Genomic DNA, 18,797 nt, shown 5'->3' with positions numbered 1-18,797 from the left:
TTGGTGACCTGCCCGACACAGGGCTTCAGGAAAGAAATCAGCCAGACACCTGCAACTAGTGCCAAAATAGTGTATTTACAGATATATACAATAAGTGCTCACTAGTGCAGTCCAATATCTTACTCCAACAGACAAAATGCTCCGCCTACACACCAACTCTCAGAGAGAGACCTGTGTGTTCCACACACAGTCTTCTTATAGTTCTACTAGCCAATCCTGGCTGTGCACTGTCATGCTGACTCAGCAGGTTTCTTCTCTTGGCTTCTGCCGGCTCAAACCGGCCTGCTGATAAGGTCATTGTGACCTAGCATGCCTGCTAGATCACCAGCTGTCAAAACATAGCTGTCAGACTGGGTTTACATAGATTCATTACACCAACAGCCTCCAACTGGGGAATGGGAGATATTTACATGGGCTATATTGTATCTCAGATAGTTAACAGTTGCTCAATAGTTCACGCTTATAATACAGATATTACTTAGGTCTCCCTCAGGGTACACAGTTCATATATTCACTCTCCAACACTATTCTAGGTTGGCCTCTTGGGCGTAATGTGCCTGGTCTCTCTTGAGCCGACTGGTTTCTCTACTCCCAGCCCTTCAGACTTTTCTAGACCCACATCTTTTCCCTCATCCACCTCTTTAGTTCTTAAGAGAAGTGTATATGGTTCTATGACCTCTCAGGTCTTTCACTGTGACTCTCCTTCTGTCACACTAAGCCCCTTGGCTGTCTCTATAGAGCTAGCAGTGAGCTTTGCTTCCTTTGAAGACTCTCCTCAGTTCCTGTCTCAGCTCCTTCTGAAAAACCAACTGCTCTCCTCAGCTGTCTCCCTCAGACTGTTTTTCACTGACTGCCCTCAGCCGTTAACTGTCAATCACTCTTCCTGAGAGTTCTGAGCACTCCGGCCCCCACCCTCAGATCATCTGACGCAGGCTCTATGCGTCCTTAGTTTTCTTATTAACCCATTCATTACCGTCACAGCCACTCTTCTAATAAATAGAATTACATTCAATTTGTACGGTTTTGAAACGAGAATCCTGTGCCAGCCCTTGCAAAAAATGTACAAACCATGGTACAGTAGCAGAACTTTCCAGATTGTATCCTACAAGATATCATGAGAATGGATGTTTTACTTTCATCTGGCCTACAGAAAATGGAAATCGATTCCGCATGTAACTGGTGTCCTTTTTCCAAATTGCTGGTATAAATTTATCCCAATAATTCCATGTGTATCAGTTCTTTTAAAAATGGTTCTGTCTATTACCTTATGCATAAGACTGCAGTGGGAATAAAATGTATTTCCTACACAACACCAATTGTTTACACTAACTGTTAACTTTACCATGTATAAATTACAAACAGTGGCTGGGGACTTCTCTTGGGGTTAGTAATGATTACAGCTAGCTCAGAGGAGAATGGGTTAGATTAGACTCTAAAGTAGCACAAGTGGAAAGCACTTCTGCTCGGCAAAGGACAGATCTTTTGCAGATTGCTTACTCAAGTTGTAGCCTCTTATACTGCTGTCCCCCGGTCTTCAGGAACAGCTTCTGTGTGGCATGGGGCACTGCAGAAGATGACTGAATACAGGAAATATGAGTTCCTGAAGCAGAGCTCTATTTTCAGTTCTTTGGATGTTTAGGATTCTGGGATCTGAACCAGGAAGGTAAAGGTGATCATAGGAACTGTTTTAGTAAACTTCTGTGGTCTACCCTCAGAGCTTTCTTTAGAGGCAGAAGAGAATGGAAATGCACATTAGATTGCAGACAGTAAGAAGCCTCTGAATTAGCAAGCCTAACATAAAAATAGGAAACTGGCATTCACCTCTCAACAGAGCATTACATTCTGTTACAAAGCAGGAGTCAAGTTGCACCTTTAAGACCAACCAATTTTTATTTAGAGCATAAGCTTTCGTGTGCTCTTAAGCACACTTCATCAGACAAGGAATTCAGCACAGTGAGCAAAGCCATACATAGCTGAGCAGAGCCATACATAGCTGGTAGGCAGTGGCCCAGAATGCAACATGGTACAGATTTAAGAACCAATGACAGTGAAGTAAAATTATCTGGTAGGCAGTGGTTTAGAATGTAAAATGGTACAATGACAGAATAGTAAAATTAACAAATTGAGCAAACCTTTGATCTGAGTAGCATGAGCATGCGAAAGCAACAAAACTCATGCTACTCAGATCAAAGGTTTGCTCAATTTGTTAATTTCACTATTCTGTCATTGTACCATTTTACATTCTAAACCACTGCCTACCAGATAATTTTACTTCACTGTCATTGGTTCTTAAATCTGTATCATGTTGCATTCTGGGCCACTGCCTACCAGCTATGTACAGCTCTGCTCAGCTACGTATGGCTTTGCTCACTGTGCTGGATTCCTCGTCTGATGAAGTGTGCTTAAGAGCATATGAAAGCTTACGTTCTAAATAAAAATTGGTTGGTCTTAAAGGTGCCACTTGACTCCTGCTTTGTTCAACTGCTTCAGACCAACATGGCTGCTTGCTTGGATGTATTCTGTTACAAAGTCACAGCTATAGCTCAAAAGACAAATATCAGGGCTCCTGGACTGGAAAGAGCCACTTCAAGGGATGTAGATTTATGAGCAGGTGCCCACAGCCTTTACCTTTGTGTAACACAATAGCTTAGGAAACATCTGAATATTTGCAGCCAGGCAAAACAGCAAATTGGTTGGATTGCATCATGAGTTAATTATAGAGGATCTGAGAGTCTGGTTGTTGGCAGAAGGACATGAGACTATGAATTCTTTGGGGGGAGGGGGCCCAGAGATATGAAGCAGACTACCAAGGAGATTTTCTTTCCCCAAACAGAATTATATTCACATATTCTGCTCTTTCCTTCCTTGGAAAATGCTTTGCATTGGGAATTGCTGGGTTAGGGTAAACTTAATCCACTGCACCAACAAAGTAGATATCTGCAGCTCTTGATGTGATATATTGATAGAATATATATTTTATTGCACTGCTTTTATAATGGCCACTACAACAAATTAATTTACTTACATATATGTCATCAAAACCCCTCTGGCCCAGCGTTAATCTCAGACCAATTCTCAAATTTTGTTGGCATTTTTTTTAATAGTCATTCTGGTGTACAAGAAACACTATAAGATTATGTTAATGTTTTCTCCTAAAAACCCTGATAAGCACTCCATGCTTCTATTTCTCTTATGATGCTATATAGGCTTTTGTCTTTCTGTGTGTGTGTGTGTGAGAGTGCACATTGTGGATGAGCATGACTCTCTTGAACAAACTTCACCAAAGCGACTATCAATTTTCAGGCCACAGCAAAATTAATCCAATCAGCAAAGGAAGAGGATGGGGCATATATATTCCTGCCTTTCACTAATTTGAAAACCATAAGACTTTTATGAATGCACTATCAAGAAAAAATAATCCAATATACATAAAATATTATAGCAATTGTCTGCTAAATGCAAATACTGTTTTAAAGCTGGATTACAGTTATTAGAGATTCTAATGGCATGAAATAAAGAAATGATGCTAAACAAATACATTTATGATTCATTCTTAACTTAACCACATGGCACATTTGGGCTGTTTCTTGCTAAATATTACAATCCAATAAGAAGCACAATGCCTATGCCACTTAAAACATAGTTCTTGCCAGGGTTTTTTTTAGAACTCATTTGCATAGTAGGCCACACCTCCTGACACCAAGACAGCTGGAACTGAGTTCCTGTGCATTTCTGCTAAAAAAAAAAAAAACCTAGCTATGCTACATGTTAAATAGTAAATTAGATAGACAGAAACAATTTTTTTGGTAGAAAAAGCCCAGCAGGAACTCATTTGAATATTAGGCCACATACTCTGATGTCAAGCCAGATGAAACCGCATTCCTGTGTGTTTCTGCTTAAAAAACAAAGCCAAAAAAGCCCTGGTACTTGCCTCTGAAATGATATGTGCCTTTACAGGACAATCCCAAACATAGTTACTAAAACCAATGAAGTAAATGGGCTTACAAATGTGTAACCCTGTTTTAGATTGCACAGTTAGTTTTATAAATGCAAGAGTCAAACTAGATACGGCCTGAAGAATTTAAGAGAGGAGGCGGCTGAGAGATGATATAATCACTATCTTCAAGTACTTGAAGGGCTGTCATATAGAGGATGGTGTGGAATTGTTTTCTGTAGCCCCAGAAGGTAGGACCAGAAACAATGGATTGAAATTAAATCAAAAGAGTTTCCAGCTCAGCATTAGGAAGAACTTCCTGACAGAGCAATTCCTCAGTGGAACAGGCTTCCTTGGGAGGTGGTGGGCTCTTCTTTCTTGGAGGTTTTTAAACAGAGGCTAGAAGGCCATCTGACAGCGATGAAGATCCTGTGGATTTAGGGGGAGGTATTTGTGAGTTTCCTGCATTGTGCAGGGGGTTGAACTAGATGACCCTGAAGTTCCCTTTCAGCTCTATGATTCTACAACTTTTTAAAATTAAAGGTATCTGGGTGAATATGCTGACATTATATTACAGTACTGAGGTGGGTGGGTGTCAAAATGTCCACACTAAAAGTGAGAGAGAAACAGAGAGAGACAGACAGACAGACCATGGGATATGTATTTCCCTTATGAAGCAAATATAAAAAGTGGAGAGCTGGTGATGGAACAGGCCTGCTTTGACTTGCAGACCTTGTTCTGCCCATCACTCCTTGGCACTGCCAACTCCTGGAGGGGTTTCCTCCTAGCTCCCCTTCCCAACCTAGAGCCTGGTTATTATAGAGACTGATTACAAATTTGCGCCTTTGATGAAGAAATAGCCATGTGCACACAGACTGCTTTTCTCCCAACTTGCCCCCCCCCCCCCGAACTACTATGTCCAAGACGATGGGGGATCTGGGTGTTACAGAGGCTGAGAATCTATCTCCATTGTCAAAAAAGATTTATTGAAAATATTTACAAGCATCCTTAACTAGATCAGCAAACAGATTACAAAAGAAAATTGGTCATAAATGCAATCCCCTTTCCCTGGTCTAGACACACCCTAACTAGGCTTGACAGTCTGGGTGAGGGGACCCCCCCCCCGGTTTTGCAGGCTCCTCCCCACCACCAGCCAGCTGGCTGGTGGGGGGGGGGAAGCCCCACTTCAACAGCCACAATATGTCATTAGATTTTGCAAAATCCTTGTTTTGGAAGGGGGGTGTTTGCCTTTAAATCTTAGCAAGACTAAAGCTGCAGGGGGGAGTGGGGAGAGAGGAATGTGTATGAGAGAGGAAGCCAGAGAACCCAGTCCCTCTGTTCCTTTTGCATTCATTTCAGAGGCTGTTTGGGACAGTAAAGATATAGTTGGGTTTTTTTTAAAGGATAGTAACAAGTTAACTAGAACCTGATCATGGGATAGAGGAAAACTCCACCCCCTAAGTCGGTTGACATGCAGCAGACTGTTACATTCAGCAACTCCAGTGAGTAAAGTTATTTACACAATTGCCCCAGCGAGATCACAAAAGTGTGGGCATGCAAATTGGTTATTTTGGCTGCTTGTAAATGTGTGTGTGTGAGCTCACTTTCATTTAATGTGTGTGTGTATGTTTTCACTTTCATTTAACAGCTGCTGGGGGATAAAAAAAGGCAAAAAAAGGAGGATGAAATGAAGACTGTATTCAGAGGAACTGCGCTGCTGTATTTTTGTTTATTTATTTGGAATGAGAAAGTCTCCTGGCTCCACCCCCAAAATCTCCCATCTCTACCCCCAAAGTCCCCAGAGATTTCTTAAGTTGGATCTGGTATCCCTAACCTTAACTGATATTAAATAGGGCAGACACTAATAATTTTAAAGAGTTACAAGGTACTTATCTATGTTTCATTGCATGGGATACCTTCAGAAAAAGATGGCTGCCTGCTTGCATCCTCAACAAGAGGTCTGTCCAGCTCAGTATAACTAGGAAAAGAGGGAGCAACTTCCCCTTGCAAGGAAATTTTCCTAACCCCTCATCTCTACCCACTTTACATCATTCTCTCCACCCCCTTGACCTGGTTCACCCATGTTGCAGTTATATCCTGAGAGCCCTTCTGGAATGGGTTGTGGGAAATCTCCAGGAATTGCTTCGAGACTTCCTAGCCCCAAATTCCTTAGTTGGTTTTCCTACAAGGGCTATTAGCAGATGTATAGGTGTAATCTAGCAGGCCATTGAACTGGCTTCCTGCCACTTCCAGAGGTAAAAAAAACAGTTATAAACTCAGAGGGGGGGGGGGCTTCCTCCACATAGATGATGCAGGGGAACAGGTTACTTTGCCCCAGTGCTACTGCCCTGACATTATTCAGACCCCACCCCCAAAAGTCTGTTTTTACTTTCTTTCTTTCTTTTTTTTTAAAGTGGGATTTCCTGATATCCCATATCTCATCATGTAGTCCCAGGTTTACTTTCCATATTCATTTGTATTGGGGATGTTTACATCTTTAATAAGGATGTCCCTGAATAAGGAAGTCTATTCACACTTGGCAGGCACAAGCCTGTCAATTTCTACTCCCCCACACAAAGACAAAACTCAAAGAAAATGTCATAGTAGAAACTTCAGCGGATTCTTCCTGTCCCATAACTAGAGTTGCAAAGCAATAGGAGTAGCCACAATTGACAAAGGCTGACAGCATGAAGGAAAGTCTTGCATAGATTCCTATAGGTGCATAGATGCAAAACATAAGTCAACAGATACAGAGGAAAACAAAATGCTTTAGGGCTGCTTGAAACAATGCTGTTGGCACTCTATCACTCAGTGGTTGGAAGTTTATCCATTTCCAGACTAGTATGAAAACAAACACACAGGTGGCAGCAACCATGTGCTGCAATTACCACGTGACACAGCTCTTGCATTTAGGTATTTCAGTGTTTGGATAAGAAACGGTGATGTACAGAATTTTCTGTGCAGGATACATGACATCTACTGATGAGAGGAGACTTCAGCCACACTCAGTCTGCAGGAGATATTCCTCACTAAAACACCTTGTAACTGCCATTCATGCACACACAGCAGTTCATTCCCATACTACTGGAATAGCATGGCTGCCGTTTCCCTATGGCTGAATCTATTGTATTTTTATATGTGTGTGTATGTGTGCACACCTGGAAGTCATGGAGACCTCTGGTGACTGACTCTTACTGGGGGTCTGAAGGATATTTAGAGAGGTGCATGAGGAAAGCCTGCTCCCATCTCCTGCCTCTGGTATTTCAAGGAGGTTTCCCATCCAAGTACTTGCCAGAGTCAATCCTGCTTAGCTTCTGAGATCTGACAAGATTGGGTTTGCCTGGTCTATCCAGATCAGGGCTCTATGGCTGAATCTTGATCCATGCTGTTGATAGTAGGATGGTGGGATTCTAGGGGACTCTTGGATCATGTAGGGAGATGTCATACTGGCAATGCACTTCATTGGGAATGCTGTGTTCATGGAACCCATGCAATTCCATTTTCTCAATGTTATCTTAGATGATATCACCCAGCTTTCTTGCCACAAAGAGTGTCTCTGAGCAGCCAAAAGGAAAATTTGCACTGTACACTCACCAAGAACCCTCCTACAAACAGATCAAGCCAGATGAGAGCAGTGCCTTGCAAATTTCTAGTGTCATTTTCTTTCCCCTCCACCCTCACTTCTGTCTTGCTGTTTAAACTTTTTTTTTTTTAAGTTGCTGTGGGAATGTGCACAATATCTTGGGCACCTATTGAGCCAGCTCTTTCTCTCCATGCCTGAGATTAGGGACCTTTGGTTTAATGAGCAGAGAGTCCATGGTTTCAAATATGTTTGATTCTCATCCCACCCCACCCCCATACCAGGTTGGAACCAAATATGCAGATGAATCCTTGGGCATCTCACTGCTCATGGAAAAAATCCTTCTGCACATAGAAGTCTTTCACTCATAGAAGAAATTGTGCCTTTGCATTCATCACTGTAGTTTGATCCAATCTAGACTCTCAGTTTGTTGATCCAAATATAACTTGATGATTAGAGATGGGCATCAGAGTTGTTGGTCTGTTGCATGCCCAATTCATGAACCACAGACCATCACAAAATTTTAAGCATCAAATGAACCAGTTCAGTTTATGAGGTTCATGAACTGGTAGAACAGCGCACCAACACGCTAGAGTTACCAAATTTGCAGGGGATTTTTGGCTGAATCTCCTCTATCTGCTCTACAAGTTTGATGAGGATCAGACTTATGGGATTCGAGTTACATTCCTCCCCTCACAAGAAGGTGCCCCCAGGAAAGTGCTTTCTGGGAAAATGATAGGCAGAGGTTCAGTAGGCTCCTCCCCCATCTTGGGTTTCTCCACTGCTCTTGTCAGTTTCAAATGACTCTTCAACAGGCCTCGGATTCAGTGGGAGCTCAAAGGAGCACAGCTCCTGAACCTTTCTGAGAGTTCCACCTCCTCCTTCTGAGAGTTTCACCTCCTTGTCCATTGATTAGTAGGTGCAGCTGCATAACAATCCCTGGATGAGCTCCACCACCTATTTTTCTACAAAACAACCCCTGCTCTTCAGTTTCATTAAGGTTCCTTTCCCCCTTTGCTTGCCTTCCATTGTGTTCCCATCTTCTTGCATAGAGCTTGCACACACACCCCTTTGGATTTGCTGTGACACTGTGCTTTGAGATCTATCAGTCCTTTTAAGCTTGCATTGCCACAGTGGTAGTGGATTCTGCTGGGCAACTAGTTGTACTGGGCTTGAAAAAATATCCCCCTCCCTTCAGTCTATACTGCAGAGATTCTGTGGTTTGACATTAGTTCTCTTTTGCTTGCATTGCTGCAGTTACAGGAGTCTATGGAATGGCTCAGGAACAAATCAGTGACACCAAATTCACAGGAGAACTTTCACCCTCCCCCCCTTGCTTTGAAGGCTGGTAAACATCTTGGTTGAATGGAGATAGTGGGTGCTTTCACACAGTGACTGTTTGCAAGTGGATTTTGCTATTCTTACACAGTACAAATCCAGTTGTGAAGTACATTATTTAGTGTGTGTGAACGCACCCAGTATGTCTGGAAATGAATCCATGAACTGCAACCCCCCCCCCCCCCTCTATGAACAGCTTTTGAAATTCATGGAAAGTTTGTGCCTGTTGACCTGTCATGAACTTGACTTTGTGAAGCATGAACCAACCAAAATGTATCACAAACTTTAGTTTGTGAGCTGGTTTGTGCCCATTCCTATTGATGACAGTCCAAAGTGGTGGACTACTGGGTGAAATACAATGCTGCACTAGAGTGACCACTTGCCTGATCCAGCAGGGCTGTTCTTACGTTCAAATTTCCCAGCCTCAGAAGAGACTCTCATTACTTCACATTTAATACAGTTGTGTAATGAGGGGAAACACGGTAATTATCCCAAATGGACTTAAAAGTCTTAGCTCTTGTGTTGCTCCAATGAAGTCAGATGTTCAGCATTTCATTTGTTTATATACTTTTCTCCCCATTTGGAACCCAAAGCAACTTACAATGTTGTTCTCCCCACCTCCATTTTATCATTACAGGCTTAGAGACAGTGACTGGCCCCAGATAACCCATCAAGCTTCCATGGCAGAATGGGGATTCGAACCTGAATCTGACAGATCCTAATTCAGCGCTCTAGCCACTATATCATGCTAGCTCTCATCTCCTTTCAGTGGCATTGATTTAGTCAAGATGTGGAAGACAAATACAATAGCATGATGCTTGGACCATTATTAACTGTCTATTAACTAATACCAACAGAGATGATTTATTCAACAAGGCTACAAGGGATAAGTGAGGATTAAAGGGCAGACTACAATTCAAAGTGAGACAGTGCTATTTTCTTCTAATCACAAGGGGTTAAAAATAGAGGAAAATGCAAACTATTCCAAAAACAAAGACCAATACATGGCAAAAAAAACCAAAAACAAATGAAAAAACCTGACTGGTAAATATTTTTTTAAAAGGATGAAATTCTAATGAGCATGCTCAAGAAAAATCATATCCAGCTAGGTACTTACAAGTAATAGGAGTAGGAATATGCATTTCTTCTAAATATTGATGGGCAGCCAGATGAAGAAAATGTCCAAAAGTGGGGAAAGAGGAAAAAAGCATGATTAGACTTTATATCAATGGTGCTGATTTTGAAATGTACACAGTATTGCACTGCTCTCTCTACTACCCAGTTTATTTTTAATACCTATGATTCTGAGCACTGCTGTAAGGTTTGGCAATTGATCACTTAGAAGAAGAATTCCTGGGTTCTATCCCTGCAGCTGCCACTAACATATTGCATAGTCCTGGGCAAGTCACTTCACTGTGCTTTGAGTTCCTCATCAAACAATAATGGTATCTATCTACTGTTGCAAAGAAGCTTAGGATCTCTCATTTTTTTTAAAAAAAATATTATAACAAATATGCAAGGCATGGTAATAGCAAAAGCTGAAGAGGTGATGGTCATTTGTTGAGTCATGTGTTACATTTTCCAGTTCTGGGATTACTCCTGCAAGCGATTTTTGGGATTGGATATAAAATGCAATAAACAAACTTTACACACAGTACAACTCCAAATAGTGTGTTCTGTGCATCAGTGATGTCCCTATGGATGCTTTAGTTTGAAATTATTTATTGGCTTAGCAGTGATTTTGACAATGCCTGAACACTTGTTGGTAGCAAGCTGCACACAGACTTTAGATATGAAATATTCCAAAAACTCCCTACACAGGTTTCAGTTCTTGTAGAAAATACAAGATCATGGATGGATACAGCTATAGGATTTTGTGTACAATCCTGTATAACAGCGCATGGCATTCCACTGATGCAGTGCCAAGTTGTTATGGTCAGTTACCACCAACTGTTCCAGCTAGGAGACATACACAAACCAGATATGTGTCCCAGCACAACTGCCAAAGCCAGTGTTTTTCTAGAATTCTTTTCCTTTTAAATTATAATGCATGAAAATAACAAACATACAACAAACAACTTACATCTTTTAAAAAATGATAAAAGAAAAAATTACTAAAATGATCAATTGATTCATATTTTTATAAAAAGGAACATTCCAACAAAAAATCTAGATTGTATTCTAAGTAATGCACAGCCATACTCAAAGGTCATTTATTGCTTGTATTTTAGAGGACAACATCCTGGGGATACTTAATTCTGAGCATGATTCTATTTTCAGCAAGGCAGGATAAGATCAGTCTTCTGTTGAAAAAGTGGACACTGCTACACTCATGGGGGAGAGGGGAGGACAGCACAGTGAGATGTTTGTTCTGGCTGGACACAACTACCAGCACGAGGGGAAGCACAAGAAAGAGGTGGGACACAGCAAGAGAGGAGACGGATATAAAAATACTTTAATCACTTAGAAGTTAGCTGAAATTGCCCTGATAATTTTGTAACCTTGCACCTGCAGAAGAAGTAGCACAACATTTCCTTTAAAGTCAGCAGAGAGTCACTGACAACTGCCCCCTAACTATATTCCCTTCAGTTCATCTCTATCCCAACTAGGATTCTGCTTGACCCTGCTGCTGATGAGCTTTGCAGCTGCTAGTTATGTAAGTCCCAGAAAAGGAACATAGATCTCATATGGTAAATTGTTTGCAAGGGGCTATACTGCCCCCCCCCCAAAAAAAAGAGCACTCAAGTAATGGAAGGTTTGCACAAAGGGAATATTTTGCTGTAGAAACAAAAATTGAGCGAGAACAAAACAAAATAAAGGGGAGATCAGAACTTCTCAGAACTCTTCAAAATATTTTGCCTTCAGGCCCAAAGATGCTAGCTACAGAACATCAGAAATGGCAAAGTTCCTTTTGCTACTGGGGCTGCATGGATCAGGTATTGTACACTGAATAAGCATAGAAGAGATGCCTATCAAGCAAGGGTGACCCATGCTCCAAAGGATGAGCCCTTGCCGCATCCCTTCTTTAGTCTTTAAAAAAAGTGTGTAAGGAACTCAAATACCTATCACTTCAGAGTTTCCTTCCTTCGCTGCATTTAGCGTAACAGATAGCTCACAAAACAACTTTCCAAACTCAATAGATCACCCTGTGTCCTCTAGACAGGGGGTTGCAAGAAGTTACCAAGAAAAGATAAACCATCATGCATCAATGACAGGACTGGAAAAGCACACCTATGAGGCACTCTCTTCCATCACACACACCTGTATACTGCTTGCATTTCAGGGGTGGCAGCTGTTGAATATCATGAACTACCACACCACATGCACTGCATTATTTGAATTGGTTAATATAAATGCAATAATGGGCAATTTGGTGTACAGAACAGAAACTCTATTTAAGTACTATTAAAATAGACTATGTAATAAAAGATTTGATTATTTCAGCAGATCCAGAGGGAGAGGACACAGAGGATAATGATTGTACTTTTTTGTATAATGCAAGAAACGGTTATTCAAGAACTGATGGGCATTTGGTTTTTACAGCATTAGGTAACAAAATCTATCAATATTAACAAGAACAGCCTATGCAGTGTATTGAACAATACAGTCTCTTTGAGCGATATCAAAAAGTAAATGTAAAATCTATGAACGTGAAATCATGAAAATTGTTAAGTTATCTTATGATGAAAGATGGTAGACAAGGATATAACAACTTTGCTCAGAATAGGATTTCATTTATTTGCAAATACAGTGCTCAGATTGGTGGTTCTATGTATGTATGAATCAAATGAAAAAGTCAGTAAAGGTGGAAATTAAAATTATGTATTATTGAAGAACTAATTAGAGACAGAGCAGTTTTTTAGTATACTTTTAAACTGATAAACATTAATACTTCCACCTATGTGGCTCATTCATGTTTTCCTGTTCTGTGCCAGGTATTCAAGATCTGGAGGTACAGTGACAGTAAAATATTCAAGCTGTAAAAATATACATATATGTAGGATATAATTTCAAATGGTATGCTACCAAATATTTTCATATTTAAATCATTAGGCTGTTCTGGAACATATCCTAACTTTTGGTCATATCTTAGATTTTGAAAATGTCATCACCATCTGTGCATTAATCTCTGAGGTGCCAAGAAAACCCAGGAAAGCTCTAATCTGCTTGCCTCCTTGGCTCCCCCATATTAGTTCTCCTTCTTCAACCACATGGCATACATGGTCCATCTCTTGTCCATATTATGTTTTGCTCATTAGGAATATTTGTATATGTGCTATTTCCACAAACATTTGAGTGCTTATTGAATTCTGGTTCTCCATTGTTTGGGATTGGTTGTGGGGTTTTTTTGTTTTGGGATTTTTTTGGGGGGGGGGCGGTTTTTCTTGTGGGGAGGGAGGTGTGTCCTCCTTTGTCTTCCAGAACATCTAGAAGCAGAAAAAGTGTCAGTCTTTTATTCTCTTAGAATCAGAGCAAACTTCCACAATAGATCATCCCAACAGACTTTCTGAGGCCAATTTGTTGCACATTACAGAATATACAAGTTGGGTCTGACTCTGAGACCCCCAGCCTGTGAGTTGGGGCTTCTCAGTTCTTGTGTTCATAGTGCCCAGTTCAGACTGTAGATTGTGACATGAGAGAAAAATGGGTTTCAGTCCTTTCCCCAAGTCATTTAGTTTGACAGCAAAGAAGACATTTTCTTGAATTTCTGTGTGAGTTTATTTGAACAAATTATCAAAGGGAAATGAGAAATGCATAATGAAATATAGTTTTTACCTAGTTTTTAAGGAGTTGTCAGAATTTCCTTGCCTCCCTTGTCCCTGAGCCTGCCTTGGCAGGGAGGGCGGGATATGAATAAAGGTTTATTATTATTATTATTATTATTATTATTATTATTATTATTATTATTAATACAGTTTGTTCTGAAATGCCTTTCTGAAGCTCTGAGAACCCTTCCTAGCTTGTCACACAGTATGGTGGATGGCACCAAGTAATTGAGCAAAATTGCCTTCCCTTCCCTTTTTTATTGGTGACTTCTTCTTGCAGGGAAGGATCTTCAGCGAAGTACACTACCCCCCTTAATACTGTGATTTTTTTTTTCTCACATAAGGGTAAATTCACATTTCATGGGAATCAGGATATTTTTATGTTTATCTTAATGAACTGGAAGGATGGTGGCTCAGTGGTAGAGCATCTGCTTGGGAAGCAGAAGGTCCCAGGTTCAATCCCTGGCATCTCCAAAAAGGGTCCAGGCAAATAGGTGTGAAAAACCTCAGCTTGAGACCCTGGAGAGCCACTGCCAGTCTGAGAAGACAATACTGACTTTGATGCACCGAGGGTCTGATTCAGTATAAGGCAGCTTCATATGTTGAACTGCTCTTTTAAAGCACAGGATTCTAAAGCCAAATTCTGACCATAGCTTCCAGAGACTTTTAACAGTTGGAGAAATGTAGATACAGAGCAACCAGACTAAATCCCGACATCTGGGAAAATCTGACTATAGTTAAGCAAACATCACTTCAATGAAACACCACCTGGAGGGGGGCTGAAAGGATTGGACTATAGCACTTGATGCTGATATACTGTCTGAGTTTTTAAAAATCTGTTTATCATGCTCAATGAAGAATATGCATGTGATCCTCTCCCTTGTGACACATGGAAGTTACTTCTGAAACTCAGAAGGTGGAGTTTCAGAACAAGGTGATCAGAGCCAGCTTCTACTAGAGCTACTGTTGGCAAACAAATGCGGGAGGGGGGATTCTGATGTACATGCAGGCAGAAAAGAGAAAAGATTTCAGATGCACTAATGTCAGGATTTGCCTTTTTTCTAAAAGATGGCTCTAGTCTTGCAAGATGGTTTTTATGATCTTATCAGCATTAAGAGAAGTACAGAAGAAAGATTTTCTTAAAGAATATGGAGAGTACTGTAGCTAAAATTTAATGTTAAGTGATATGTTCCCTAGGGATGTTCGTTTCATTGCTACCTTAGATGAAAGATTCATGTGACACATCTTGGAAATTACTTTGTTGTTTCCTCAGCAGACTTTAATATCCACACAGATCCTGACTTTCTTAAAGCCTTCTCCCTCTCATTGCTGCCCATTATGCCTCCACTCCCTGTGCTGTTCGTGCAGTTAATCTGGATAGTCTCCTATTAGAAAGAGAGAGAGAGAGTTCGGTGTGAGAGCCAGTTTGGTGTAGTGGTTAAGAGCAGTGGACTCTAATCTGGAGAACCAGGTTTGATTCCCCATTCTTCCACATAAAGCCAATTGGGTGGCCTTGGGTTAGTCACAACACTCTCAGAGCTCTCACACCTACCTCACAGAAAGCCTGTTGTGCGGAAAGGAAGGGAAGGTGATTGTAAGCTGCTCAGAGACTCCTTTGGTAGTGAAAGATAATGTATAAAACTAGAGGAAATTTTGTAAAAAAAAAAAGAGGTGCTGGCACTCATTAGCATAACTCATAGCATAATTCATTTACATATGTCACACACCACTAACATCACTGACAATACATCAGAAGGAGTGAAAGTGAGAAAGAAAAATTAAAGAAAAGAAGGCAGACAGAATGAAAGAAAAAAGACAGAGAGACAGAGAAAGAATGAAAAAAAGGAAAGGAGAGGAGAGGTAGAAAAAAGATGGGAAGAGAGGGGTGAAAGAGAGAAAAATGGAAGGAAGATAGATATATGGGGGAGCTAAAGGGAGCCTTGTAATGGCTCCCTGCCTCATAAAGCAAGCAGCTGAGCAGGTTCATCCATCAGCTGTTTACTTTAAGGGGCAGGCAGCAATTAGAAGCCTCCCTTTCACTCCCTCCTGTTTGCAATGGTTCCCTGACTCTTAAAGCGAGCAATCGAGTGGGTCCACCCATTAGCTGTTTGCTTTAAGGGGCAGCCAGCCATTAGAAGCCTCCCCTTCACTCCCTTCCACTTGTAGGTGGAGGGAAGTGAAGGGAGCCTTGCAATGTCTCTCTGCCTCTTAAAGCCAGCAGGCAAGTGGGTCTGCCTGTCAGCTGCTCACTTTAAGGGGTGGACAGCCATTAGAAGCCTCCATTTTGGCCACCCTCACTGCCAAGCAATGGGGAGCAAAATGGAGTGCTGCTTTGGTGAACTCCACCCCAACTGAGGCCTGTATATAACCAACTTTTCTTCTTTTTCCTTTGCTACAGCAAAAAGGATTTTGTTTCAGGTTTACTATTTTACTGTGTTCCATCTAGCCAGAAAATGGAACAAAACCCTACTCAAATCAAATGCATAGATGAATCTCTCCTCTTTGTAAGAGCTGCCCCATTCTTCTCATTGATGAATTCATTCGGACATATTGACCTACTCCCACAGTTAAAATGAATGCATGCAATTAGAATATTCATGGGGTTCTAAACTGGATATCTATTGCAGAGTGATTACCACTCTTCAGAAGCTACAATATTTATATTTCCCTTATTTATTGTGCAAATAAAATTCAATGAAAAGCAAAGGGATTGCTCAGTAATTTGAGAGGACAAGCAGAATTCATGACAAAGGTAGGAACCACACATCATTGGATACTATGCTATTGTAATCATTTGCCTCATGAATTGTCCTATCCAGCCAATATGTAGATCCAGTCAGAATGTCACAGAGAGGGAGAAGGAAAGGAAAACAGAGGTGGGTTTTTTTTTTTCTATTTACTTTCCTTCATCAATCTCATCCATGATTCTTCTCTCCTTCTTTCTTACACATTTAATTTTCACAGGAACCTTATGAGGTAAGTCAAGCTAAGAGATACCGGGTGGTCAAAGATCACCCACTGAACTTCTTGGCCAAGCTGGAATTTGAACCTATGTCTCCCCAGTTCTAATAAAAAAAAATCTAGCACGATGTTACACTAGTTCCCCTGGTCCCATGAGCTTCCCAGGGAACAGTAGTGATGCTGGGCTAGAACCAAAGGGGCCACAACAATAGCCATGAAGTTCACACAATGGTTTCAGTGGCCAAAATATATTCTTGTGTGAGTTTGTAAGTACCATGTGGCCCTGAAACTATCATTAAAAGCAAAACAAACAAATAAACAAATTCCTATGAAAATCTGGCAGACTCTGGAGTTCCCCTTGGTTTATTCAATGTTAGGCTTGTATGCACCTATTCAATTTAAAAGTATAGACTGACAAATGTCCTGATTCTACAGGACGTGTTAAACACAGTGCTAATATTCAACAACAAATCTCTTTCATTTTCTAAAGTAATTATAAGTGTCCAAGAAGCATCTCAATTGAATTGTGTTTGTCAATCAGACAGAATCTTTTGACTGTTCATCCATCCTTAATTTCAGCCATGTTTACTTGTCTTGGCAGCGTGTCTTTTCGCCCTTAAACATTTTATCTGTATATAGGCTCGCACTGCTGTCAATTCGTCATTTGGCTAGCAAAATGCTACATTCAGGAAAATTAAATTAATTGTGTGTATTACTGATCAGCTATAATGCCCTGGGCCACAAGCAGACGTCACTCTGATGTCTGAAAGTAGTGCCTCAAGTTTGTCTAATTAAATTACTACTTCTCTGCCTCATTGCCTTGAAAGACAAGAGAATCTTGTACTTGCTGCTCTGTGGATTGAGGGATTATTCTTTTTATGTAAGTCTGAATTCAAAGTGGTTAAGCTGTGTGTGCCTGTTTTTGTACAATACTAAGACAAATCTCTTTCTTATAAATATTTATTCAGGGTTTGTTTGTTTGTTATTTTAAGAACTTGATTCATTTAATGTGTGTGTGTTGTTGCAGTCCATTGAAATTCTGAGATGGCTTTTCATCTCAGTATGGTTCTAAATTTGTATCCATTTCCAAGAGAGATGGCCTTGGAAAACATTTGTCTCAATAAAACACAGGTACCCAACTTCCCTTACCTGGGTGGGCCAGGTTTGTTGGAACTCAGTCCTAAAATGGCTGACTGACTCCATCTTAGTAATAGTAATGTTGTTTCTGCAATGTCATGCTGAGTCATGCTGCATCATGATCCAGCTGTTACCTGTTACTGAGGTAAGGTGGGATGACCTCACCTGTAATTAGGCTTTGTGCTGACTCACAGAGCTGATGCAACCCTGATGATTGGTACGTGTACTTAGGGAAGCTCAGTGAGCCTGCTCAGTCTGCCTGTAAGGATTGTGGGTTCTGTGAGGCCCGCTATCTGGGTGGCAGCGATCACTGCTGGTGTTGGATCCTATGCTACTGTGCTTGGATCGTGCTGTGTATACTTACTGCTGTATACTGTTATCTATCGTGCTGTGTATACTTACTGCTGTATACTGTTATCTACTGAAGTGTGTACTGATTACTGTGTATGACCTTGGCCTGGCAACGACTCTGAATATTGGATACTTTCCTGGTAAATATATCTACCATTGAATACAGCTGTTTCTCTTGTCTATTAATTCCTGTGTTTTGCCTGTCCCTCTCCTTCAGCTCTTCTGCTGCGTGCAAAATACTCTAACAAGGTTGGCCCAATCTCATCAACAAAACTAAAATCTCATTAGCAAAACTAAAAAATGGTGCCCCCACTCAAAATTGGTGTGGAGGCATGCCCGCCACTCCAGGCAAAGCACCTCCACTCCCACATAGGCAAAGCACCCCACAAGTGCTTGCCCCTTTTTTCCTTCCTGGGTCTATGAACAGACCCAGGAAGGAGAAAAGTGGTGTGGGAATGGGAAGGAGGGGAGAGTGATCAGGAGTCTGCTGATCAACAGAATCTTTATTGCTCCCCCACTCAGCCTCTGGGGGTGCCCAATCTGGCACTCTCCGGACAGCACCTGGGGCAAAATGAAAAATTAAATATAAAAATGAAAAATCAAATAGATTCCTGACTTGTCTTGCTGACAACTTCCTTTTCTAGAAAGTGAAGAAGGAAACAAGGAGATCTGCTATCTTGGATTTCATTCTCACCAACAAGGAAGAATTGATTGAAGAAGTGGAAATAGT

The 18,797-nt window shown here is 41.0% G+C and overlaps 1 protein-coding gene across 1 annotated transcript in view; it reads right to left on the bottom strand.

The window, feature by feature from the left end:
- The window catches only part of PTPRT (protein tyrosine phosphatase receptor type T), a 1,094,059-nt gene that overhangs the window by 148,952 nt on the left and 926,310 nt on the right, over positions 1–18,797 (bottom strand). The window contains exon 17 of the mRNA XM_060230934.1: positions 9,970–9,999. Coding sequence (XP_060086917.1) covers positions 9,970–9,999 — 30 coding nt within the window. The remainder of the gene's footprint in view (positions 1–9,969; positions 10,000–18,797) is intronic.

This window comes from Heteronotia binoei, chromosome 2 (genome assembly GCF_032191835.1).
Source record: "Heteronotia binoei isolate CCM8104 ecotype False Entrance Well chromosome 2, APGP_CSIRO_Hbin_v1, whole genome shotgun sequence".
Taxonomy (NCBI): domain Eukaryota; kingdom Metazoa; phylum Chordata; class Lepidosauria; order Squamata; family Gekkonidae; genus Heteronotia; species Heteronotia binoei.
Note: the sequence above shows the minus strand (reverse complement) of the source record. Positions and strands in the feature narration are given on the sequence as shown.